The 26231-nt window shown below is 37.6% G+C and overlaps 1 protein-coding gene across 2 annotated transcripts in view; it reads right to left on the bottom strand.

The window, feature by feature from the left end:
* Positions 1 to 26231, bottom strand: part of nphp4 (nephronophthisis 4) — a 226587-nt gene that overhangs the window by 144247 nt on the left and 56109 nt on the right. For both annotated transcript variants that reach the window (XM_039658098.2, XM_039658100.2), the window contains 3 exons: positions 24230 to 24423; positions 21155 to 21269; positions 2088 to 2258 (listed from right to left, as the gene is read on the bottom strand). In XM_039658098.2, coding sequence (XP_039514032.2) covers positions 2088 to 2258; positions 21155 to 21269; positions 24230 to 24423 — 480 coding nt within the window. The remainder of the gene's footprint in view (positions 1 to 2087; positions 2259 to 21154; positions 21270 to 24229; positions 24424 to 26231) is intronic.

Here is a 26231-nt window from a genome sequence, read left to right as displayed (position 1 = left end):
TATTTATTTATTTATTTATTTATTTATTTATTTATTTATTTATTTGATAACTGATGGGGTTGGTCATTGTTTTTCTATTGTATGCCAGTTTGCACTGCCAGTTCACTTCACTGTTCACACACAGGTCCTCTGTTAGATAGGTAGACATCGTTTAAGTCCTCTGTTAGATAGGTAGACATCGTTCAGAGTTGCATGTCCCATCTTGGCATGTTTCATTTTTGTTGTTGTTGCATATTTGAAGTTATATTATGAAAAAAGACCTTAAAAGAAAATTGTGTTATGTTATTTTTGTTCCTTCAAAATGACCAGATGCAGAAAGTCAGCTTAAAAGTTTTGAATTTGATCTCCAAGAAAGGTCCCCTGATGGCTGGTTAATAATGACATATGTTTGGTTGCATTTAGATTGAGCACTGACTAACTTTGTACATCAAAATCCTAGAAACAAAGGAAACAAAACAAAAAGGACATGTCTATTGATTTTTTTTAGAGTAGAAATTATAGTTAATAGGGAGCCAATACTATCAGTCGCATTATTAATATCTTGGTGTTCTTGACAATAAGCTTAAATGGGATATGTGGAACGGTTATAGTGTAAGTATAAAGCCACAACAGAGAATTAATTTCTTAAAGCAATAACTTTCCTGTAATGTCCACAACATAAAGCTTCATATGTATTATAGTGCTTTCATCGAAACTGTTATGATATTCAGTATTATTTGTTTGCTTTTGAACAGTTACCGCCATTCCGTCTGTATTTTTTACCTGTTAAATGTAAAAACAGATTCAATGGTCTTTCAATATATATATATATATATATATATATATATATTGTTGATAACTGATGGTTTGGTCATTCTCTTTTTAATATTATATTGTATATATTTATCCATGTCACTGTCAGTTCACTTCATTGTTCACACACACACACAAAGTCCCCACTTGGTTGGATAGATATCGTTCACAAAGTTCCCTCTTGGCCAGTGTGGACCGATACTGCTGTGTTAGTAATATAGAAATGTATAGGTTAGTAATATAGACGTGGCACGTATAACAATGGCAAGTAAATTGTTAAATACAAGAGTTAGAGAGAGTTAAATAAGAAAAACAATATTATGAAAATAATATTATGAATGATAAGAGTCATCTTCTCATAATATTATGTGACCGTCTGTATTTTTACCCGTTGTAGATTTAAATGATTTTTCCTCAAGCAATTTTTTTTTTTTTTGGTCATTCTTTTTTTTTTTAAATTTACATTGTATATGTATCTATACACATTGATATTGTGATCTCTGATGCTTGTTTGAGCATTATAATGACCCCCCCACACACACACACACATATATATATATATATATATATATATATATGTACGTGTATAAGTGTATATATGTATAAGTTACAAAATGAAGACAGATTTCACTGCCAGTTCACTTCAGTGTTCACACACACACATAGATCCAGTGTAGGCTATATGAGTCCCCTGTTGGTAAGGTAAAAATCGGCCAGAGTTTCAGGTCCCCACTTGGCATGTTTTTTAAAAAATAAAAAAATGCATATTTAAAGTTATATTATGAAAAAAGACCTCAAAAGAGAATTTTGTATGTCATTTTTTTTTCTTCAAAATGACCAGAAACACTAGTCCCCTCTTGGCCAGTATAGAGCGATAGTCCCCTGTTAGTAATATAGACGTGTATGTGTGTGTGTGTGTGTGTGTGTGTTTAAATAACTCACAAAGCCCCTCTCTTATTACTCACATGTCAATTATTACTGACCTCTGATCTTAGAACTATGACTTGCATGGGTTTCCACAAATGTTGTCCTCATGATGAGCGATAAAAGCCATCTACTCTTGTTTTGTCTTCCTTCTTAATAATCAGTACCATTAATGCCACAATAGGAGTCTTATTTCTTTAAGCACTATAGTCTTAATGTATAATTACATAATTAGTCTGCCACCGTTAATTTAATTGCAGCCTTCTGATTAGAGGCATTGCATAAGGACTCTAAAACAGCCTGCATGGGAGTGGCACATTGTATGATATTACTATTATTCCAGTGTGTGTTTGTAGGCGTTCAATCATTACCTGCTGTGTGCTTGCAGAGTAGACCATGACACCCCAAGGGTTGGGGAGAGCACCGCCCTGCAAGTTGAGGCACATGTTCTCTCCGGGACCCTCCGGATCCGAAAACAGACTCCAAGCACACCAACGCACACACTGCATAAACGCTGCTCTGTGCACAGCTGTGGATGTCATCTAGCGGGGGAAAAAGAGAGAAAGAAACAGACTCGAATAGCACCATCTGATTTTTCAAATAATCAGAACAGGGTGTCACTCTTTAAACATGACTTACTTGGTTAGAGAGATATGTTATAGTCATGATTGCTTGACCAAGATTCAAGCATTCTTTTTTGGGGCGCATTTTACCACTATTATTAGGTAAAGTAGAAAAAAAAAGTCAATTAAACCACTTAAATATAAAACATTATTTTATATATTAGTATCAGATTTTATATTTGTATATTTTATTATCATTACTATATTTTATACACTAATAATAATACAAATAAACACATTTAATTTATTCATAATGATAATAACAATATTAACAACAAATAAATAACAAACATTATTATTATTATATTTAAATATAGTCTTATGTAATACTTAATTCAATTATCACTGGTATTATTTTTACCACAGAAACAGACAAGCAATTTGACAGTGATTTCTTATTTGGAAACTGTGCTGCCTGAAACAATTTCCAGAATGAAACATTAGCAGCCATAATCACACACGAGAACATGGCATCCTTTTATCTCATAACATATACACATCTGACAAGTACACAAACTAAGCAGATAGAGTGAAATAATCAAATAAGCTAAAATAAAGATGATAAAGAGAGAGAAAAAAGGGAGAACTGAGCCTCCTCTCGGCTTAGCTACGATCCCTTGGGATCAGGCATTAAAGTCAATCAATAAATGAGCTGGTCAGGCTCAGCTCACCATAATTAATCATGATAGAAAAAGAGCGAGGGAGAGAAGGAATTATTCAGCCCCCCCTTTCTCTCCCTCCCACCTCCCTCTGAGGTTTGATGTATCTGGCCAATGATATATAGGCTGTATGGTAAATACTCTCCAGTTCAGCAAAGAGCCTTAATACAGGAGCTTTATCTCTCTCACAGAGATGTATTTCACACTTCACTTCATGAGAGAGAGAGAGAGAGAGAGAGAGAGAGAGAGAGAGAGAGAGAGAGAGAGAGAGAGAGAGAGAGAGAGAGAGAGAGAGAGAGAGAGAGAAAGAAAGAGAGATTTACCATCAGCTTTAGCGATAGGGACAAGTAGTCCTTCAGTCTCAGACCCACTATGGCACAATTGGCCTTGCGCACAAATGTCACAAATTCACAAACTCAATTATGATCATTCAGAAGAAACCTTGTTCTCAGACAAAGCACTGTCATTTCCTGCAGGCAAAATACTAAATAAAATTGAATATAGAATAGACTGATATATGTAATTTTAATATTAAAATATAAAATTATACTGTATTAGAATTAATCTATTTTATTACATTTTAAAATAAAAATTGTAATATTTAAATGTAAATGTTGTCAAATGCTGTACTATGACTGTAATATAATACGGTTGTATAATACATAATATAATAATTTAATTCATTAAAATATGTATAGGTATCATTAAAAAATAATATTAATAATAAATTCATATATATATATATATATATATATATATACACACACACACACAAACACACATATACATACATATATATATATATATATATATCCACATCTACACACACACACACACACATATATATATATATATATATATATATACTGTATATATATATATATATATATATATATATACATACAGTGTATATAGATGTATATAAAATATAATTTATATATAAATTATACAATACAACAATAATATTTCTATTATTAGTATTAGTAGCAGCAAGAGTATTTTAGTAAAATAAATTCGAGATTTAAAAATCTAATTTTGCTTTATGATGTAAAAAGAATAAGAAATATTTAAGATTCTGCACAATTTTTCAAACAGATTTGTGATATTTATATTCATGTGAACTCCACGTAGCTTGAGTGCTGCTTTCATTAAAGCAAAATAACTGATATGAACTCTTACATTACTGACACCTGGTGTGGTGGTACATAGCATATGCTGGGATATCAACTGGTAACTATATTTCTAAATAAAGCACCAACTCAAGGAAACTCTCTCTCTCTCTAATAGCATTCTGTTCACAAAGCTAATTTTCCACTAAGGAGACGATTCTTTCAAATCCTAACATAATCCTTAGAACAGTTCAGATATTTAAACTGAAGTTCACCAGCTTTTGTTCGAACTAACATGGTCTGAAGATGGAAATAATCGCTGCTACATAATTTACCCAGAATCCTTATTGTCGGCTCTCAAGCTCCCCTCTCGCTGGAGTCAACACAATTTCATTCTGGAGCGATTCCCGCTCTGAGAGCGCTTTTGAAGAGATTGATGCTGAATCTATCTCTGGAGATGACTCTGATTAGAATTATGTCTTTTATATAACACATTCATTTCTATCATTCCTGGCCATTGATTGAAAAACAAGAATGGCATGGATATACAGCCGCAACATCAAGGCTCAGGGAAGTCTGGATTAAATACATAATGTATATACACATTACAATACATATTCTATTTTTAAGTCACAATACGTACATCCGGATGATTATCGAAAAAGGGAAAAAAAAATGTAGGGTGGGGACTTGGTCCTGCATACTTCACCAACGAGAAGTCGTTTTTTGATTAAACATTACGTCAAAACAAAAAATGTAAATTGTTCAAATAAGATTCAGAGTGTGGTAGCAATATGAATGGCCTCAATCTTCATAAGATTCAGGAGGTTTTCAAACTAATTCGCATGTAACTTAAGTTAGAACTTGAGAGACCCGTGAGATGAAAAATCAAGAATAAATTACAATCAATCAAACAATTAACATAATAGAGCTGAAGCTGTGGACTTTAAAAAAAAGCACAGTGATGAAACTCTCACAACTCTAGTACTAAAACAAAAAGGGTATTGCACATGATTTCAACACTGCTCAGAACAAACCCTATGAACACAAGCCGTCATAAGTAACCATTTACAATGGCAGAAACCTCAAATGTGCCCAGACAGTAACAAAGGAATGACACGGCACCCAAGTCAGCAATGATCATAAAACAGAATTATGTCATTTACCCTCAGCTTCCACACAATAAATCAAAGCAGGGCAGAGTCACAGCCAGCTCTGAAAACACATTGATAACTGGTGGTTATGATAACAAGCTGAGCTATTAAAGTGCCTGGTGGTGGTGAGGTTGGAGCGAGGCTCTGGACAGGGGTGCAAGGCTTGCCGTGAGTTGCAGCCCAGCGTGAAGAACTGTCAGCGGGTGTGTGCTATGCTACATTGGGCCTGCCAGCAGGACTGATGGGAAGGGGGTGAAAAGGCGGAATAGTAATGAAGTATCCTTCCTTAAGTCCAGTCGTGTAGCAAAACTTCAGTCAGAACTGTGCTGCAAACACACAAAACCCTGCTTTAAAGCAGCTGAATAAAACATCCAAGCTGAATCTACAGTAGAATTGTTCTGAAATTCAAACCTTATCAATGATATCCAAAAAACTTTCTGGTGCAAGTTAGAGTAGCACTATGGGAGTCCTAATTTGGCAAATAAAACAAATTGATGAGGAAAAATCTAACATGCATACATAAAGTTGGCTAATCAGCATCGTCAGGAAGTCATTTTCCAGCAGCTCAAGTGTGATTAGTCACATGACATTTACAGCTTGTGTGATAGACTTAAAGGGATACTCCACTTTTTTTTTTTTGGAAATACGCTCATTTTACAACTCCCCCAGAGTTAAACTGTTGAGTTTTACATTTTTTGAATCCTTTCAGCCGATCTCCGGTTCTGGCGGTACCACTTTTAGTATAGCTTAGCATACATCATTGAAGTGCACAAGACCATTAGCATTTCTCCCAAAAAAATGACCAAAAAAGTGGCCTAGAAAATCGCAACTTTACATTTTCCGTCTGTCTTAGTGCACGATGTAACTATAGAAGAGTCAAGTTTTAAATAGGAAAAATATCGAAACACTTTGGTAATTATTTTGGGAGAAATGCTAATGGTCTTGTGCACTTCAAGCTATGCTAAAAGTGGTACCGCCAGAACCGGAGATCGGCTGAATGGATTCAAAAAAGGTAAAACTCAACAGTTTAACTCTGGGGGAGTTGTAAAATTAGCGTATTTCCAAAAAAAAAAGCGGAGTATCCCTTTAAAAAACGTCCTGCTGCAACTGAGCAACTGTCATTGATTCACCAAGAAATAGACACCACAGATTCAACCGAATACCTGATAGTCTCAGACAAGCATGTCATGACATTTAATTTGTCCTAATAAACAAAATCAGTTGAATGAAAGACCCAATGGAGCCATAGAAGAACATTTTTGCATTTTGAACAATGTAGCAGTGACAGTGAGCCTCTAAAAGACAGAGCAAAGCCTCAAAGCGAAATCGAATCAAAGCAACCGCAGATGAGATTAACTGTTGCACATAACTAACAGGAATTCCACATCAAAGTCATGACATTGCAGCTCTGTCTGTCTAACAGTTCTTCTGTTAAAGTGAATTTAAGAGCACACAAGCAAAACCTTGCCACACAAGAATACAATTATAAGAAATTGCCAGAGGCAGAAATTACGCGGCTCATGTTTATAAGCATACTGAAGAATTAGAAAGTAGACAGAAACTGTACACAGAGTGAATTAATTCATCATTAGAAACACTCACAACTGTATAAATGCATAAACCAATCTTTCAAAGGTGAAAGATCAAACGTCTTTTACAGATGGCTACTGGCGATTTCACAGCCATCAGACAGATGAATATCCATAATTCATAAAACAGGACATCAGAGACGCAATGGAAGGCTACAGAAATCCCAAACTAATAATACCATTGAGATGCACAGAGCCCGGAGTGCGGAGAAGAAACCAGAACGATTATGTCAAGGCAGATTGAATTACAAAAAAGCAAAACAACTACACACACAATTAGGTCTGACCGTCCTCCTCACTTTTTCATCTACTTTCTCTCTCAGAAATAACACTTAAATACCAAAGTCAATATGAATATACAGTGTTAACGGTTGTAGTCAGGAAACTGGATGGCAGAGACAGAAGCATACTGATGAATGAAATGCTGTGCTCAGACATTTGGCTAGCGTATTCCTGAGGGACGGCTCAGCCATGTGGCGGGCGGCAGGGACAAGGCGATGCATTGTTGGCTCACAGCGCCGTCATGGCGAGAAGCTGATGCCAGGCCTTCCCTGCACATGCTGTGTCGAGTCTTTAGCTCAGCACACTCTCGGATCACTAACGCAGAACTGTCTAGTGTCTTTGTTTAAAAACTCTCAGAAGGAACAGAGATGAATGTGTCATATGTTCTTACCAGGGGGCCATGTCATAATCTTAGTTTTAAATAATGAAAAGGAACCGTCTTGTGTTACACCAAGATTTGATGAGCCAATGTTACACCCTAATAAATGCTGATCAGTTGATTTCTGATTTATGCACCGCAGCTAAACGCTATCCACTTCTTAAGTAGTGACACAGAATTAAATCATAAAACAGCATAGTGTGTGCTGAATTGGAATGAACAGCCTGTTGTTCGTGGTCCATCAGAAGAGTCGTATATTGTAGAGTATGTCTTGACTTGAAACAATTTCCAGGGGTAAATATGTCTATCTTTACATTTTCTTCATCAAAAATCGCTGAAATCAAACAGGTTTTTGCACTTCATGCTCTGTTTACTGAAATCAAAATGAGCATCAATTTCAGGTGTGACTCCTGTATTCATTACACATGAAAGTTAATTTATGGGTGCCACTCCAGAATTTCAATGCGGTTGTCCATTCCAAAACTTTGCAAGGTGTATGTGGCATACTTTAAAGTGGATTTCCGACTAAGTTTGATTTGACAAATTTTGACAAATTAATACTTTTATTTAACAAGGATGCAATAAATTGATCAAATATGATAGAACAACCTTAGTGAGCATTAGTTCTGAGAAATACCTTCACGCACCTAAAGTTTAAACAATAAATAAGGATTATTTTATATAATATTTATATAAGTGATCTAAATTTACGGGGGGAAAAGCTGAATTCAGACCCTCTCTATCCTTTTTGTTTTGGAATACTTGTACTTGTTTTCTGCATCCAATAAATGAAGACTGAATTATCAAAATCTGCAGCAAGAGAGGTACTGTTGTAAAAGAAATGAGAGGAAGGGAGGGGAGGTAAAGAATGAGAAGGCAGGTAATCAAGACAACCAATTTGACTGAGAGAAACTCAAATGGAAAAACTTGGTGGGACATACTTCGCAGGAAGACCACCAGGGAAGATAGAGGTAGCAGTATAGTATTTACCTCTGTGGTTCTCAACAGGTGAGTTACGATCTTGAAATATTCAGTTCTGAAAAACTGCTAAATCTAAATCCAGCTAGAAAGTAAATATGAGTAATTTGGGGAGCAAAATATATTGTATATAATGTAGATTTCACAAGGGAGGAGAAAACAATTCCTATAGCATCAAATCATATATACAATAAAACACTATGTTCTAAAAGTTTGGAAAATTCTTTAAAAAAAATGTTTTTTTTAAAAGAAATGTACATTTTTATTCAGCAAGGACGCACTAAATATGTGACTTTTACATTGACACAAAAGTTGTATTTCAAATAAATGCTGTTCTTTTAAACTGTCTATACAAAACTGAATATGTAGCTTTGCAATCACAGAAATAAACTACATTTTAAAACATTAATATTCAAGACAATTATTTTAAATTAAAACAACATACATTTTTTTCACAGCATTTTTAAGAAACTTAAAATCTTACTGACTCCAAACAGCAGTGTACTGAGCATATACAGGATGACATTCATATTTTAATAGATTATTATTAATAATGTTATAAATATTACAATTTCAATATTTTTTTTTCATGGATACCATGTTGGGTTGCCAGTTTATATCCCATTGATAAAGTCCTGAAGCAAAACCACTTGAGAATCACTGCTTCAGCTTACCTCAATTTACCTTTTGCCTTAGAGCACTTCCCAAGAGAACCTTGTTCATTCTCCCACACACTTAGAAGTCTATGATGGGATCAATGCAGGCAGATGCACAGGAGAGGTCTGGAAAGTGAGGCTCAGTGTGACAGGGTGAACTCCCAGTAGGCTGGCCAGGAGATTTATGAACTTCTCAGTGGGAAAAATTGACATTCATACTAATTAGTCGACCATTGTTTCTCTTGTTCCCGCTCTCCCATGCAAACCCCTGGAGCGAAGGCATCAGACCCCAGCATAGACTGACCTCTCTGTACTGCTAAATATAGATGTACAATGGCGGAAGCACGGGCTCTCTTGCTGTGTGATGTTTGATTAACATTTAATTAACATTTGTGTGACATTTCCGACAGAATGGGACAAATACAAATAAAGGAAAAATTTAGAAATATGAATTATTGCTCAGAATTATTGCTCTGTCTTTTTATCGCACGACTGAGGGAGTGCAGCCAGACAGCTTGTAGGAAATCAGGCCTTAATGAGGAACTGACAGAAAAAAAGTGAGGGAGACAGAGAGTTTGAAAAAAATCTCATAAACAAAAAAAAGTGCATGAGTTGATCCCAATTAAAACAACATCGGCAACCCTTTAAAAAAGCAGAAATGCTGTTTGTTTATGTTTTGCCACAGATGTGAAGCAGCATACTTAAATCTAAGCAATTATGGTTATGCAACTACTCAACACTATTACATACTTTATACGGCATGTGAGCAGCAAGTTAGCTAAACTTTTTATCGACACAAAATTTAGGGTTAATGGAGCTTCACCAAGCTCTTTAACTCAGAGTTGTAGGACACTCACTAACAGGAAAAGTATCTTCTTAGGTGAAACATGGAGGCTGAAATTTAATCAGCAAGGTTCAGCTGCAAAAATAAATCATGCTACTTACCAAAGCATGTAGCAGTGCTGTTGTAAAAGAGCTGAATGTTAGTGGTAAATCAATCGTAGAGGCTCCATCGATTTCTGCTCCAGTAGTTGCAATGCTCTCAGAGTGTAGGTTAAGCTCTTACTCTAAAAATGTGTGATATGGAACATTAACTTACCCACAGCAAGGGTTCAAGGTTTGAATGCTCCTGATAGCCCCTTGCTGGGCACCTATTTCTACATTTAAGGCCATTCAAAAGTAGCTGTCTGGTATTGTTTTAATTTATAATGTAAACAAAATTAAGATTTACAATAAAAACAATTATTTACAATTTTACAAAAAAGATTTTCATTTTTGCTTCCATTTATAGTTACACAACAGTACAGGAAAGGGCCACAAGATGGGGGTTAACCATGGGTCGCCTGAAGAGCAACAGCATTATGTGATGCAAAAAAATATATTTTTTTTTAAAAAAACATCACCTGGCATCGCCTAAAGTTATGTGACTGAATAATTCGCACAGAGAAGAAAATGTACTTGGCTCAAAAACAATTGTGTTCATAAACAAATGTCACATTCCAAACTGCATACTATCCTGTGCCAAGTAACTTCCACTGAAATGAATAGAAAGGCTAGTGAATAGCTTTTTCCAGGTGTCATAGAAATCCTTGTTTGAAAATATGTTCAATTATATCGATAAATCGATATGAGCTGTTCTTTTGAAAATTTTTTTGCATGTTGCACCCACATGGATGTTGTGGTCTATTTGATTTTGAAGTGCTTTGTTCAGTTATGTGCTCTTTTTCAGAGCTAATTAAAAAAAAAAAAATGTTGCTCAGTCTGAACGTCCTCTTCCACAGTGCTCCTCTGCTAATAAAATGGTGTGAAATGGCTGTCAAATCTGAAATGGGTCATTATCCCTGCAAAACTCTCCAGGTGTGCTCACAGCCCAATTCCAGTTGGTTTTCATGCTGTATAGTGAGAATACCAGTGAATCTAATCTGACTAAGCACTTCACACTTCCTCCATTGTTCTTTTGGGGAGTCTTTTGCAAATGCCAGTGAGGTTAAAAGGATAGTTCAGCCATTTACTCGGCCTTATGTTGTTCCAAAACTGCAAGCTGTTTTCCAAGGAACACAAAAAGAGATTTTTCACAAGCTCTTGTTCATGTAATAACCACATCTGTCAGCTATTAACCTAACAACAAAAAAGTCAAAAAAAAAAAAAAAAAAAACTCCACAAAATTAGTTCAAATGAATGAGTGGTAACCTATTTTCATTTCTGAAGCCATACAGTAGCTTTCTGTGAGGACCTGGTCGATGTTTAAAAGAGGACCTATTATACCCTGAATTTTTATGCTTGAATATGAATAACAAAATAATTATTCAAATATTTTACATAATTGCAGCACCTCTATTTTCAATCTGTCAGTAACACTCTGTTTAGTTCCTGTCTTGATGAAGCCCCTCCTTCCGAAAAGCGCAATGTGCTCTGATTGGTCAGATGTAAAAAGTGCGTCATCAGCAAGTTTCAACACACAACTAACGCAACTCAACCAGGTATCTTTATTTTGCATATGCCTTAGGTAGGAATTATTTAAATGACGAATATTGTGATGTGTACATTCCTTAAAGGGATAGTTAAAATCTGTCAGTAATAGGCAATATGCTGTTCTTCAGTTTCCGGTTGGGGAGAATGAAAGCGGAGGAAAACGGGATTATGTCTTCAAAATTTACTGTCCTCCCATCTTTGAAACGAAACTTTAATTGTAATTTAACTGTAATTTTATATATAATTATGTTTATTTAATATAATAAACAAAGAAGCATAAACAAAATGAGGGGTCTGTTTAGTGACTAACGTTTCTTTAGTATAGCCATAGACTAGAGTATAGACCATTTCACAAGATGTAAACAACACTGGTCCAGAAGCACTTCCTGTTTCAGTTTAACACTACATAAAAGCTGGGATAAAATACAACCAACAGAACATTTAAAACTGAATCAAAAAGTTAAACAAACATCTTTAAGAGGTTTTCTTTACATGTGAAATAAAGAAAACAGTTACAAACTGAAACAGGAAGTGTTTCTGGACCAGTGTTGTTTACATCTTGCGAAATGGTCTATAAAAGCCAATGTAAATTCTCGGGATAGCATTGGACTCTACGATCGGCGGAAGTAATCAAGCATCCTTAGACCTTCACCGGAAATACCGCCGTACATAGAGAGCCCATTACTCACCCTCATGTTGTTCCAACCCCGTAAGACTTTGGTTCATCTTCAGAACACAAAATAAGTTATTTTAGATAAAATCTGAGAGCTGGCTCACTCCTCCATAGGTTTCTAAGGGAATGAAACTTGATGGCCCAAAAAAGTTAAAAACATTGTTAAAATAGTCCAAGTGACTAAAGTTGCTCAATTTTAGGTTTATCAAGCAACAAGAATACTTTTTGTGCTTTGTTCAACTATTCATTTCCTTCTCTGTGGGCCTCGAGTTAGTTCACGTAGTGTAACTGCGCAAAGCGTCTGTGTTGTACATCACATGTAGGCTCATTATTGGCCAACGCTGGTCACGTGTGTGATGAAACAGTGCTTACTGATATAGAGAATAACTCCCTTTGGAGTGGACTTTGTGCTTTGTAACTTTGCAGACCATTTTCAAGCTCAAGCAGCAACATTACACACTAAAGAAAGTTGTAAAAAAGCATAACAGATCCTCTTTAAATAATAATTCACCAATAATCTTGCCATCTGCTACAGATCAGGAGATAGGATGTGGCATCATTACTCACTCAGGACTGCAGCAGAAACAATTACTGTGTCCGTGAGCGTGGCAAGACTTGTTGCCATTGCATTCTCTACTACAAATCACAATTATGCGAACGGCTGTGCTCACCCTTCCTCCAGGCCTCAGAGGAGAAGCCCCTTTTTACGCCAGCATCAGGGTCTTCACATAAAAGCTGCTGTAACACAAATTATCTACTGGCCGCGGGAAAGGAGTGGGTAAGTCTCAGTCCCTGGCTCATTCTCCATTATCCATGAGTCACAGATAGCGTTGGACCGACAACAAATCCCCACATCGCCCGGAAGCTGGCCTGTCCCTCAGTCCCTCGCAACACGTTATTACATTAGCACGGCTTAACTGACAGAGGCTGATCCATAACGTAAAAAACACAGGTTTTGTTCAGACTGCCTCGTTGGAAAATTGGTGTTGACAGACATAAGCATTAGGAGCTATCTGTGAAGGGGATCAGTTGTCAGTCTTGTACAGCTACAACTCAAGCGGAGAAAGACAGACAGAGCAAAAGAAAAAAAAAATCGAGAGCAGAATTTAAGAATTTATGGACAAAAGCCTGTGCTGAGGCTGTTACAATTACTAAATTATCGCCTGACCGTGGTTATTTGAGATAGGTTAGGTTGAGATAACGGCAACCATTGTGCACATTAAATTCCCATAAATCACATATATAATAAGATTATATAGAAATGCAATAAAGTGCATTTAAGCAATCCAAGAAGACACAGACTTCGATCAAACAACTTGCAGAACACATCTTCAGTAAAAACAAGTAAGTAATTAAAATTAACCCTAAATAAACCCTAAAATAAAATGTTGACAACATTAAGGCTTTTATTTATTTATTAATAATATTTCATAGTTAATAAATATTTAAATAAATAAATGTTCATATTTGCAATACATATTTTTTTATTATTTATTCATTAATTTTTGTGTTAATATAATATACACTCACCGGCCACTTTATTAGGTACACCTGTCCAACTGCGCGTTAACACTTAATTTCTAAGCAGCCAATCACATGGCGGCAACTCAGTGCATTTAGGCATGTAGACATGGTCAAGACAATCTCCTGCAGTTCAAACCGAGCATCAGTATGGGGAAGAAAGGTGATTTGAGTGACTTTGAACGTGGCATGATTGTTGGTGCTAGAAGGGCTGGTCTGAGTATTTCAGAAACTGCTAATCTACTGGGATTTTCACGCACAACCATCTCTAGGGTTTACAGAGAATGGTCCGAAAAAGAAAAAACATCCAGTGAGCGGCAGTTCTGTGGGCGGAAATGCCTTGTTGATGCCAGAGGTCAGAGGAGAATGGCCAGACTGGTTCGAGCTGATAGAAGGGCAACAGTGACTCAAATAACCACCCGTTACAACCAAGGTGGGCAGAAGAGCATCTCTGAACGCACAGTACGTCGAACTTTGAGGCAGATGGGCTACAGCAGCAGAAGACCACACCGGGTGCCACTCCTTTCAGCTAAGAACAGGAAACTGAGGCGACAATTTGCACAAGCTCATCGAAATTGGACAATAGAAGATTGGAAAAACGTTGCCTGGTCTGATGAGTCTCGATTTCTGCTGCGACATTCGGATGGTAGGGTCAGAATTTGGCGTCTACAACATGAAAGCATGGATCCATCCTGCCTTGTATCAACGGTGCAGGCTGTTGGTGGTGGTGTCATGGTGTGGGGAATATTTTCTTGGCACTCTTTGGGCCCCTTGGTACCAATTGAGCATCGTTGCAACGCCACAGCCTACCTGAGTATTGTTGCTGACCATGTCCATCCCTTTATGACCACAATGTACCCAACTTCTGATGGCTACTTTCAGCAGGATAATGCGCCATGTCATAAAGCTGGAATCATCTCAGACTGGTTTCTTGAACATGACAATGAGTTCGCTGTACTCAAATGGCCTCCACAGTCACCAGATCTCCATCCAATAGAGCATCTTTGGGATGTGGTGGAACGGGAGATTCGCATCATGGATGTGCAGCCGACAAATCTGCGGCAACTGTGTGATGCCATCATGTCAATATGGACCAAACTCCCTGAGGAATGCTTCCAGCACCTTGTTGAATCTATGCCACGAAGAATTGAGGCAGTTCTGAAGGCAAAAGGGGGTCCAACCCGTTACTAGCATGGGGTACCTAATAAAGTGGCCGGTGAGTGTAGTATGCATAACAATTATTTAATCATTAGTCAAAAATGTCATGATTGTGACAGCCCAAGCCTGCACTAAATGAAATTACCACCTCTGGATGAGGTTTCTAGATAGGAATTTTATATGTGAGTTAATAAAGCACAGAAAATGTGTTCAGAGTAATGCAGAATGCAGACATTTTTGGGTCAGAGTTTTTGGTGATTGAGATTCTCTGTGCCTAAGATTTAGTACTACAAGTCTCTTTGTGCTGAGTCAAACCTGATCATGCCAAGTAAGCAGTTCATATTTCTCTTTCACTCTCTCTCTCTCTCTCTCTCTCTCTCTCTCTCTCTCTCTCTCTCTCTCTCTCTCTCTCTCTCTGTGTGTGTGTGTGTGTGTGTGTGTGTGTGTGTGTGTGTGTGTGTGTGTGTGTGTGCGTGCGTGCGTGCGTGCGTGCGTGCGTGCGTGCGTGCGTGCGTGCGTGTGTGTGTGTGTGTGTGTGTGTGTAAATGTAGTAGTTCAACCTGAATGCACACTGACTCATGGGGACTCGTGTCACTGTCACTTGTTTCCTGCATGAGGGAACAAACTTATAAATCATACAGAATGAGTTTTTCTGAAAATGTAAAAATGCAGGGCAAAAAATGCAAAGTTTTCTGTGATGAGTAGGTTTAGGGGCAGGATTAGTGTAAGGGGATAAAATATGCAGTTTGCACATTATAAAAACCATTACGCCTTTGGAGATTCCCCACAAAGATAGTGAACCAGATGTGTGTCTCATACACTAAACCAAAGTCACTAAGTGGGGAATTCTCTAGAAATGAACTGTGTCCTCTGATCCTGTTTATTTATTTATTTATTTTTTTGCACATGCTACAAGTCAACACTGTTTTAGCATTTGATTCACTAAAGGAATTACACAGATAAAACAGCACAAATACACATTAAAATAAATCTGTTCCAAATGCAATTTGCACAGTGCAATTCCCCCCTTTGCAGGCTGGTTTTGAGTGCTAGTGTGTGAAGGATGCCACACACTGCCATGTATCTTCTGCAAAGATAACAGTGACAATAACTTCATTTAAATGCTCAAGGCGCGGTGCATTTTCAGCACATTTTGTGCCTGTTTATAATGTGCTATGGGAAGTTCAGGGTTTTGAAATACCCATTCACAACTGTGAATTCGTCCCTCAGTCTATCAGTTTCCCAGACCTGCTTGCACTTATATCCCTCTCACAGACACATTCCAACTTTCCTTTTCTACTTGCCAAAGAATCTTTCTCACGTGAAGGAAGGAGTCAAAGAGGAGTCAAGCCTGTCAGACAAAGTTTTGGAGTTCTAGGAAACATCCTTTGAAAGTGTGGTACTGCAGTCTGTTTTGTCTTCACTTTGCTAATTACTCACTAACTTTCAGAAAATCTATCAGACCATATTACAAGAGCAGCCGGACAGAGATGAGGAGCAGTAAATAGCGGTCCACACAGTTCGAGTGCAACACTATGTACACCCAGCTCTCTCTATCTCAACCTGTTTATGAGTTACACAGCTCCACCTACTGGTGAAACAGTAAATGCAAGACATACAATGTCTTGTGATTTCAGGATTAAGGAAAAAAGTAAACACCATTGAGGCCATCAAGATCAATTATAAACTGAAAAATAGGAACACACCTGTAGATAACAGAGGATGGAGAGCTAGCACTATGATTTTTATGGTTGTTTTATGGTTATTGTAATAAACATTTTACATTGAGGACAAATTCAAATGAATTCTAAATTATTTAGAAGCTCTAAACTAATCTAACTTGCATGCTTTAAAAATGACTAAATAATATACAGTATATAAATAATTCATATGTATAAACACCTGATAAGACCCTGTCTAGAGTATGCAAATGTGCTGTTAGTTGGTTACATAAGAAAGCAAGCAGCTTTATTGAAAAGCATACAGAAGAAAGCACAATTAATTATTGAGAGATCTCCAGATACACCAGTACATCTACCTGATCTGCAAGCTGAGACAGAGCAATCCACCATCAAATTAATACAAGAGATGGCTCAAAATGAATATTCGCTTCACTATCTTTTTCCACCAACTAGGGGTGAAAAAAGTGGTCGGCTTCTTAGGAGGCAAAGTAATATGACATAAATCAAAGCATGGACAAAACATTATATATATATGCACCCATTATTGCAACGCATTATTATACACTGACCTATAGGATTATTAGGAACACCAGTTCAATTTCTCATTAATGCAATTATCTAATCAACCAATCACATGGCAGTTGTTTCAATGCATTTAGGGGTGTGGTCCTGGTCAAGACAATCTCCTGAACTCCAAACTGAATGTCAGAATGGGAAAGAAAGGTGATTTAAGCTATTTTGAGAGTGGCATGTGGCATGAGAGTGGCATGTTGTTGCCAGACAGGCTGGTCTGAGTACCTCACAATCTGGTCAGTAACTGGGATTTTCACGCACAACCATTTCTAGGGTTTACAAAGGATGGTGTGAAAAGTGTAAAACATCCAAAATTTGTCAGTCCTGTGGGTGAAAATGCCTTGTTGATGCTAGAGATCAGAGGAGAATGGGCTGACTGATTCAAGCTGATAGAAGATCAACTTGGACTAAAATAACCACTCGTTACAACCGAGGTATGCAGCAAAGCATTTGTGAAGCCACAACACGCACAACCTTGTGGCGAATGGGCTCCAACAGCAGAAGACCCCACCGGGTACCACTCATCTCCACTACAAATAGGAAAAAGAGGCTACAATTTGCAAGAGCTCACCAAAACTGGACAGTTGAAGACTGGAAAAATGTTGCCTGGTCTGATGAGTCTCAATTTCTGTTGAGATTTTCAGACAGTAGAGTCTGAATTTGGCGTAAACAGGATGAGAACATGGATCCATCATACCTAGTTGCCACGGTGCAGGCTGGTGGTGGTGGTTAAATGGTGTGGGGGATGTTTTCTTGGCACACTATAGGCCCCTTAATGCCAATTAGGGCATCATTTAAATGCTGTGGCCAACCTTTGGTTTCTGACCATGTTCATCCCTTTATGGCCACCATGTACCCATCCTCTGATGGCTACTTCCAGCAGGATAATGCACCATGTCACAAAGATCGAATCATTTCAAATTGGTTTCTTGAACATGACAATGAGTTCACTGTACTAAAATGGCCCCCACAGTCACCAGATCTCAACCCAATAGAGCATCTTTGGGATGTAGTGGTACGGGAGCTTCGTACCCTGGATGTGCATCCCACAAATCTCCATCAACTGAAAGATGCTATCGAATCGATATGGGCCAACATTTCTAAAGAATGCTTTCAGCACCTTGTTGATTCAATGCCACATAGAATTAAGGCAGTTCTGAAAGCGAAAAGGGGTGGAACACAGTATTAGTATGGTGTTCCTAATAATACTTAAGGCGAGTGTATTATGATGTTATGTTATGTTATGTGTTATGTTATGTTTAAGCTGACTAATAAAAATGCTATTTTGCGATTTCTTATTATGTATTATGATTCACGAACGGCCAGTTTACAAAAATATGTCCGTAGGTAGCAACTGACCAATCACAATCAAGTATTGCAGAAAGTTATGTAATAATTACAAACAATCTAGGACACATCAGCGGCGAGAAAAGCCTGTGTTCTCAACCTATTAGCTGTTAAAATGTAAAGAAAAATCTCTCTCTCTCTCTAACGCCGCTGCAAGGCAGGTCATTCTATCTTCAGGAGGTCGAGTCTCGTCCCACCTTTATTAGTCACTATGATGACTTTCCAGACACCTTCCTTCAACACGCTCTATAAATACACCTATAACGCAATTACTCCATCCCTCTCTGTCTGTCTCCCTCTTTCGCTCCGTCTGTCTCCCCTCTCTCGCTCACACACGTCATTAGGAATTTACACACACACTCAAATTTCCTTTTTTAACCTCAAACTCAGCACAGTTTGTGACTGCAGTTTGTGTGAGGCGATACTTGTCCAACACATCTGCCTGTCTCTTCAACCAGAAGCCTTGACAGCTCGAGAAATTCTCGGTTTCCAAAAAAGCTTCGCACTTGCATATAATTGCTTGAAAATTTCATCTTCGTGAACAATTTGAAATGCAGAGGAGTTCTCGGTTCCAATTAAGCCAGCATTTTAAAAATTACCATTTCAGTCCAGATAGCAAGCGTCAAGTTAGCATTTAGCAAGCCAACAGACCAGCGTCTTGTTTTCTGACAGGCTTTAAATGGCGACACTTTAACCCTCGCAGGTGGAATATTGCATCACAAAGAGACGTCCATCCCATAGAGCACTATGGTGATTCCACCCACACATGTAATTGGCGGAATATCTCTTGTGACTTAACTGTAGAGACAAGTGTTTTTAAAAACCTTCTGTGTTGCCTGGCAGAGAAAAACAAGCACCCTGGAGACGTATTGGGTTTCCAGACAACTGTGTGTGTGTGTTCTGAGATTGTTCTAGATAGACTAAAGAGGCACATTTGTGTCATTTTATTAGAGGGCGCTAATCCGGAGGTTGTTAAGATTGAACCAGAGCCCTGAGCAAAGAAAAGGGAGGATAGGGGTCCGGGCGGATGCATAAAGTCTGATTGGATTGCTTCTCTGCTTGCTACCTGGAACCTGAAATCCCCCATCCCCCAATATGCTTATTTACTGAGGCTGTCTGGTCAAGGATGGCTGTTTAATTTCCTCAGGGAGAGGCAAAGAGAGACATGGCAATACTCAAGAGAGGGAGTGAGATAAGGGAGGGAAAAAGTGAAAGTGAGAGTGTGACAGTGAGAGTTACTGTATCTCTTAGATCCATTCTCAATTAGAAAGAGCTGTAAACAGAAAATGCAAACTCACCTCTATCCCTACAGACTCAGAGTTACAGTAGTTAAGGATTGTCATAGAAGTTAACTGGACTCCACAGGATTGGAAGTCTCAAATTTACTGAACTGTATAACAGGAAAGACGTAAAGCAGAGGTTTTGATGCAATAACGCGGTCACTGGCTGCCAATTTTGAATTGATAAGCCCATGTTTAAGACTATTATTTGTAAAAGGCACATCTAAAATGCTGACTATGACATTTTCAATATGGTGGCACAAGTGTTGCTATTATCCTTTTAAAACGGACTGATTGTGTGAAAAGTGGGAGGCCTTTGTTTGTTTAATTATACGTTTTTCTCCTGTTTATTGGTCAGCAGGGAGGTAAGAATTGTATCTTTTAGTTTTTTTGGCCGACTAAACCCACTGGATCTGAGATGCTTATTTCCTTTCACAAAAAGAGAAAACTAACCATATCAAATAAATATCATCCCTTTGATGTGTTTGTGGGAGCAGGAGATGCAATTCGGTCTCATTAACAAGTGTCACCTTCTATGTTACGTTACATACGCTAAATAGCATGCTTCAACAGACAAATTCATGCAAAAATGAAGTCAACATGCCCATCTTGGCAAGTATTATATATGTGTGTGTGTGTTATATGTAGTATATCTTTGTGTCCCCAAAAATGGCTACATCTACTCAGCAAAATCACAATCCCCTTTCCTCTCAAGTACACAACCAGAGGAGCGACACAAACTGACTGACCAATCACAACAACCTTCCTGGCCTCAAAACAACTTACAGTACATCATATAAACAGCCTGAAAAGATGCAGTTCCATTTAATATTATGATGAACGTCCATGAACATGGAAACTATGATGATTATGTTCATAATGTGCACTACACGGGCATCTCAGGACTCATTAGAGCAGTTTCTCTGAGGCAGGTCAGGAAATAAAAAATTTGGTGTGCTTGACTGATGCAATACCATCCTAAAAATCCCAGGCGAAATTTTCAGACATATCAAGGTCAGGGCCAGGGGTCTCAAAAAACAATACAGTTTATTTCAGATCAATTTGGGGAAACTTCCTCCCACACATTTCAACAGCTGTTAGTTGCTATTCCTGCAGACTGCAAGTAAACACAAGTACAACAACAGTCTGGTCCTCCCAAATTATTTTTAGAAAGGTTTAATAAGTAAAACTCCTAAAATGTCTAGTTTGAAAGAAGAAGAAAAAAGATAGTGAAAGTGCTATTAAAAAAAGCGATTTATACTCATTTCATGTTCACCTGGCACATCGTTAGCATATGACTCACCTGCCCATCTCCAACCAGTGGACAAGAGAAAACATACTGGAGCTGGAAGACGATGCTGAAAACCACGTCCCTCATCATCTTCAGCTCCACACTGCCACGAAGAGACAGTCCATCACTGCAGGAGGAAGAAAGCAGAGTTTGAGATCATGGAAATATCAGAGCTCGGCATGGAGTCTTGTGTAATGAACCTACACTCCCACACTGACCCAGAAACACAACTTGTCAAGTGACATTCATTAACAAAGACACCTTTCAGTTCACTGTTTTATGAGTTGGGAAAGCGCAGCATTGCATTGTTGAATCTAAAGACTATTTTATATTTTAGCAGACTATTTCATTATAAGGCTATAAAGAAATGAAAACTTTTATTTGGCAAGAGCACAATAAATTGATAAAAAGTGACAGCAAAAACATGTATAATATTCAAAAATATCTCTATTTAAAATAATACTGTTCTTTTGAACGTATATTACAGTTTCCACAAATGGCAAACTGTTATAGAAAGCCGCTTTTTTAAATTGTGATAATATTTCAAGAATTCTTTCCAAAACATATTGTATACAACATATAGTGTATGTAATTATATACATTTTTGAAATTCTAATTCTAGGAAGAAAACAGCTATGCCATATTAATTTGACTAATGGGGTTTAGAAGTAAAAGAGAGAACAGTGATTTAGCAGGCTTTTGAGCTAGAAAAATGTGTCCTGAGTTTAATGCTTATGCAACATTAGAATAAAACTATTAACGTTCTAACATAGCAAGTGTCCAAATTGCATTTTTATTTCATAACATTTTTTTTTCCTATGACTGATTCTGTAGTCATCACATTAGTCTTTATAGTCTGATTCTGAATCTCAAAAAAGCCTTTACAAATGATTGCAGCTTATTACATAAGCAGTAACAGAAAAAAAGCACACAGCATCTTAGATGAACCCACAGCACAGTACAAACATTTTTTTTTTAACTATTTCTAAGAGTGTGTAATGATGCCTTAATTTGCTAGGCTTGGTAAATGATTTATACATGTATGTTTCATTGATTTTAGTTATATTAACTGTGAAGCACTTTGGGCAACAACATTGTTATTAAATGTGCTATATAAATAAATAAAAGTTGATTTGAAGTAGAAAACTTCCTAATGAGGTTAACATCCCTTTTTCCATACAGGAAGACAAAAAAGTGATGAAATTGAAACAGGACTCAAAAAAAGTTTGTTTCAGGCAATGTTACCACGAGGTGTTGAAATTCCCAAATCTCATTTAGTTTAAACTAATCAAAAATCGTCAGAGCATTTGCATCATTCTTGAAGGGGTTTTCACACACTCTCATAGAAACATTCGCTGCCGTCATCCCGGCAGTGTTGTTGAGAACGTGCAGTAAAAGTTTTTAGTGCTAACGTCTCCATAATTACACCCAATTTCTCTCTCTTATAAAGGGCAGAATGTGATGCTCCACTCTCTCAGACACCTAATTACCTCATTGGTTAATTATAGACTTCTTTCTCTCACCGCACACCAATGGGGCTCGTGACTTGTTCTGCGAGATCTCTCATGGCAGTGACTCTGTGGTGGTGGGGGCTGGGGATTTTTTTTTTTTTTTTGAAGCAGGAGCAGCAGACAGAGCAAAACAGACATTTCTCATTTGCGTTGTACTGCAACGGCTTATCAGCATTTTTAATTAAGCGAAGATTGCAAAGACGAAAAATCAATTAGAAAGTAGAACTGTTTTTAATACTTTCTGCAAAAGATGCTTTTAAAATATTTAACATCCAGAGAGAAAGTGTGTAAATCACCCTAAAAATTCATATTTGATAAGGACAGTGTTGAATAAGAGATGGAACTGGGATGAAAACCATGAGCTGAGGCGAGGACACAGGGATCTCTGCTTGGTAAGAACTAGGGAGGAGAACCAATGAGGGATTGAGAATTAAATTTATTGAAACAAGACCGATGGAGAATTAGACTGAGGAGGCTATAGACAGACACTAGAGTTTTCTGAGAATAGGGTGTTAATATTTAAGGAATAATTCATTCAAATATAAAAATACTGAGCTCATTTAAGCACCCTTATGTCATTCCAGTACAGAAACATTTGTGTTCTTGGGTGTAATACAAAAGATCAAATGAAATACCTCCAAGAAGTGGTATGATTAAAATAGCTTTATGTGTAGAATAAACTAAAATTTGCATACTCTGCCATTCTTAACTTTTTGAGAACAACTTTTTGTTCAACAAGAATGTGTTAAATGGAATAACAATGGTAAGACATGTATAATGTTACAAAACATTTCTATTTCAACTAAATACTATTCAGCAAATAATTCCTGAGAAAAATGTATCATGTTTTCAACATTGATTATAATAAATGTTACTTGAGCAATAAATTAGCATATTAGAAATGATTGAGAACTGGAGTAAAAGAGAACTGGAGTAAAAAAAGTAAATATTTTTGACACTTATTCACTGTTATTTTATTATTATTTTAAATTTGCGTGATCTACTAAATGCAGCCATGGTGATGATGCGTGTTGATGTGCTAATAAAAATATTATGATTTATTTGTTATATAAACCAAATGTATTTAAATTAAATACTACTAAATTATTTGAATACAAATATTCCGTTTCACCTCAAACAAAGCTATTGTATGACTTTAGAAAACATGCATGTAATTTATGTCAGTTTCGAAGCCTGACCGCACCTGGGCACAGCTTGATTTCATTGTGTGAAGGAAAGCAGTGTGAATTTCCTTCAAAAGTTCTCTTTTTGTGTTCCTTTTAAAAAAAGAAATCAATGCAGAAACCACATGAAGGGTGAGCAAAAATAATTTCTGAATTTCTTAGAGCATCCAGCACAAGCCGGGAAGACACCGATCAACCCTTGATCTCTTCATAGACAGTAGTATGAGAATTATGAGCGTTGTAGTTGAAAAACAGATCATTAAAGATCCAGGATAGCTGGTAAAAAAAAGAATTTCAATAAAAGTGGATGCAACTGGAAGTGAGGTCCATGGAAGTATGGCAACATTTCGTAGAATTATGGGAAATTAGTGGACCAGATGGAATCTACCCACCTGAGATTGTCCGTGGAGGTCTGCCTGAAGCTTCCGCCTGCGCTGGCTCCATGAGACCTGGCTGCTCTGCTCCCTGTGGCCTCACGTTCCAGCACCAACACATGAGGCTCCTCCACCCAACCCCAGCCGTTATGGACCCCCACCAGCAGCCTGCGCTCCTGCACCACAACCGAGCGGCCCTCCGCACCCCTGTTCTGATCAGGAAAAAGACACACGTGATGGGAACTCAAAAGCCGTTCTGATCAGGAGACATTTATGCATAATTACAGGAACATGTGTTTGTGTGTACAGACACGTGAGAGGAATTCCACGTATGCTTTGCCTTTGCCATAGAGGGGGGTCTGTTTGACAAGGTCTGCTAACATTTAATCCTCAGAGGAGGAATGGGAATGGAACGTGCAGATTGCGTTTGAAAGTGAGAGGGGCATGTATGCTCTATTGATCCATTCTATCCTCAGGACTAAATCTGAATGGCATTTCTCTTGTAAGCAGAGAGTGTAGAACTTGCAGAGAGAAAATATTGCAAAGAATAAAACGTACTGAGACAGAAAAAAATTCTCTCAAAATATCTTTTGTAAATATATGTTCTGACTCGCTTTTTTGTCCGTTTGTGTAGCATTTCACTTCTAGTGAGCACAGAAAAATTATTTGATGATTATTTATTTTTATCAATTTGTTTCCCCTTTAAGAGCCACTTTCCACATTTACATTTGGTGATGATTTCAGAAAACATTGGTTCCACAATTATAAGTTTAGCTAATATTAACATCATGGATAGTGTGAAGCATCGATGTCAGTGCATGAAGAGCATTAACTCATTGAGATCACAAATGACAGTGGGCTGAAAAGTATGTTTCAGAAATCCTCCCTTGCAGGCTTCTGGATTAAACACAAAGCTGGAATATCCAGAGATAGCTGCAAAGGCTGTTAAATGTTTTCTGCACTGACTGCCATTAAAACAAAGTTATGGAGCAGATTGGACATTTGCAACCCGAGTCACACTGCTCCTCCTCGTTGGGATCGTATTATTGCAGAGAAACAAGACTCCGACTGATTGAGTGTTATGGGGAGCTGTAATGTTGCGTTTTAGTTTGTTATTATATGCAGTTTATATGTAATTTGACAATTTCAAATATTCTGTTGGTCCACGAGAACATTAAAGGGTTAGTTCACCCAAAAATGAAAATTAAGTCATTAATTACTCACCCCCATGCTGTACCAACCCCGTAAGACCTTCGTTCATCTTCGGAACACAAATAAAGATATTTTTGATTGAATCTGAGAGCTGGATCAGTCCTACATAGAATGCCTAAGGGACTGGCTCTTGACGGCCCATAAAGTCATTAAAGAAAAGGTTTAAATATTCCATGTGCCTACAGCGGCTCAATTATAAGTTTATCAAGCGACGAGAATACTTTTTGTGCGAAAAAAAACATAAATAACGGCTTTATTCCACTATTCCATTACTTCCTTATGGGCGCATGCGCGAGAACTGAGACGAGGACGTTCTCATTCGTCTACTTCTTGTTACCGGCTGCTCACCGCTTAGGAGTTTTACCGCCACCTACCGTATAAAATGATGATCCATATATAAGGCGCTCCGGATTATAAGGAACATTGTCGTTTTTTGAGAAGATTAAAGGCTTTTAAGTGCACCTTATAGTGCAGAAAATACGCTAATTGAAAAGCGTATGTACAGCGCGCATCTTCCTCTGCTTGTAAACAGAAAGTTTTGCGCTTCCAGCTATATCAGCACATCACCTTATACGGTAGGGGGCGGTAAAACTCCTAAGCGGTGAGCAGCCGGTAACAAGAAGTAGACGAATGAGAACGTCCTCGTCTCAGTTCTCGCGCATGCGCCCATAAGGAAGTAATGGAATAGTGGAATAAAGTCGTTATTTATGTTTTTTTCGCACAAAAAGTATTCTCGTCGCTTGATAAACGTATAATTGAGCCGCTGTAGGCACATGGGACATTTAAACATTTTCTTTAATGACTTTAT

Source organism: Pimephales promelas, chromosome 14 (assembly GCF_988280905.1).
Source record: "Pimephales promelas chromosome 14, fPimPro1.hap1.1, whole genome shotgun sequence".
NCBI lineage: Eukaryota > Metazoa > Chordata > Actinopteri > Cypriniformes > Leuciscidae > Pimephales > Pimephales promelas.
The sequence above is the reverse complement of the archived record's forward strand: the minus strand, read 5'-3'. Positions and strand labels throughout refer to the sequence as shown.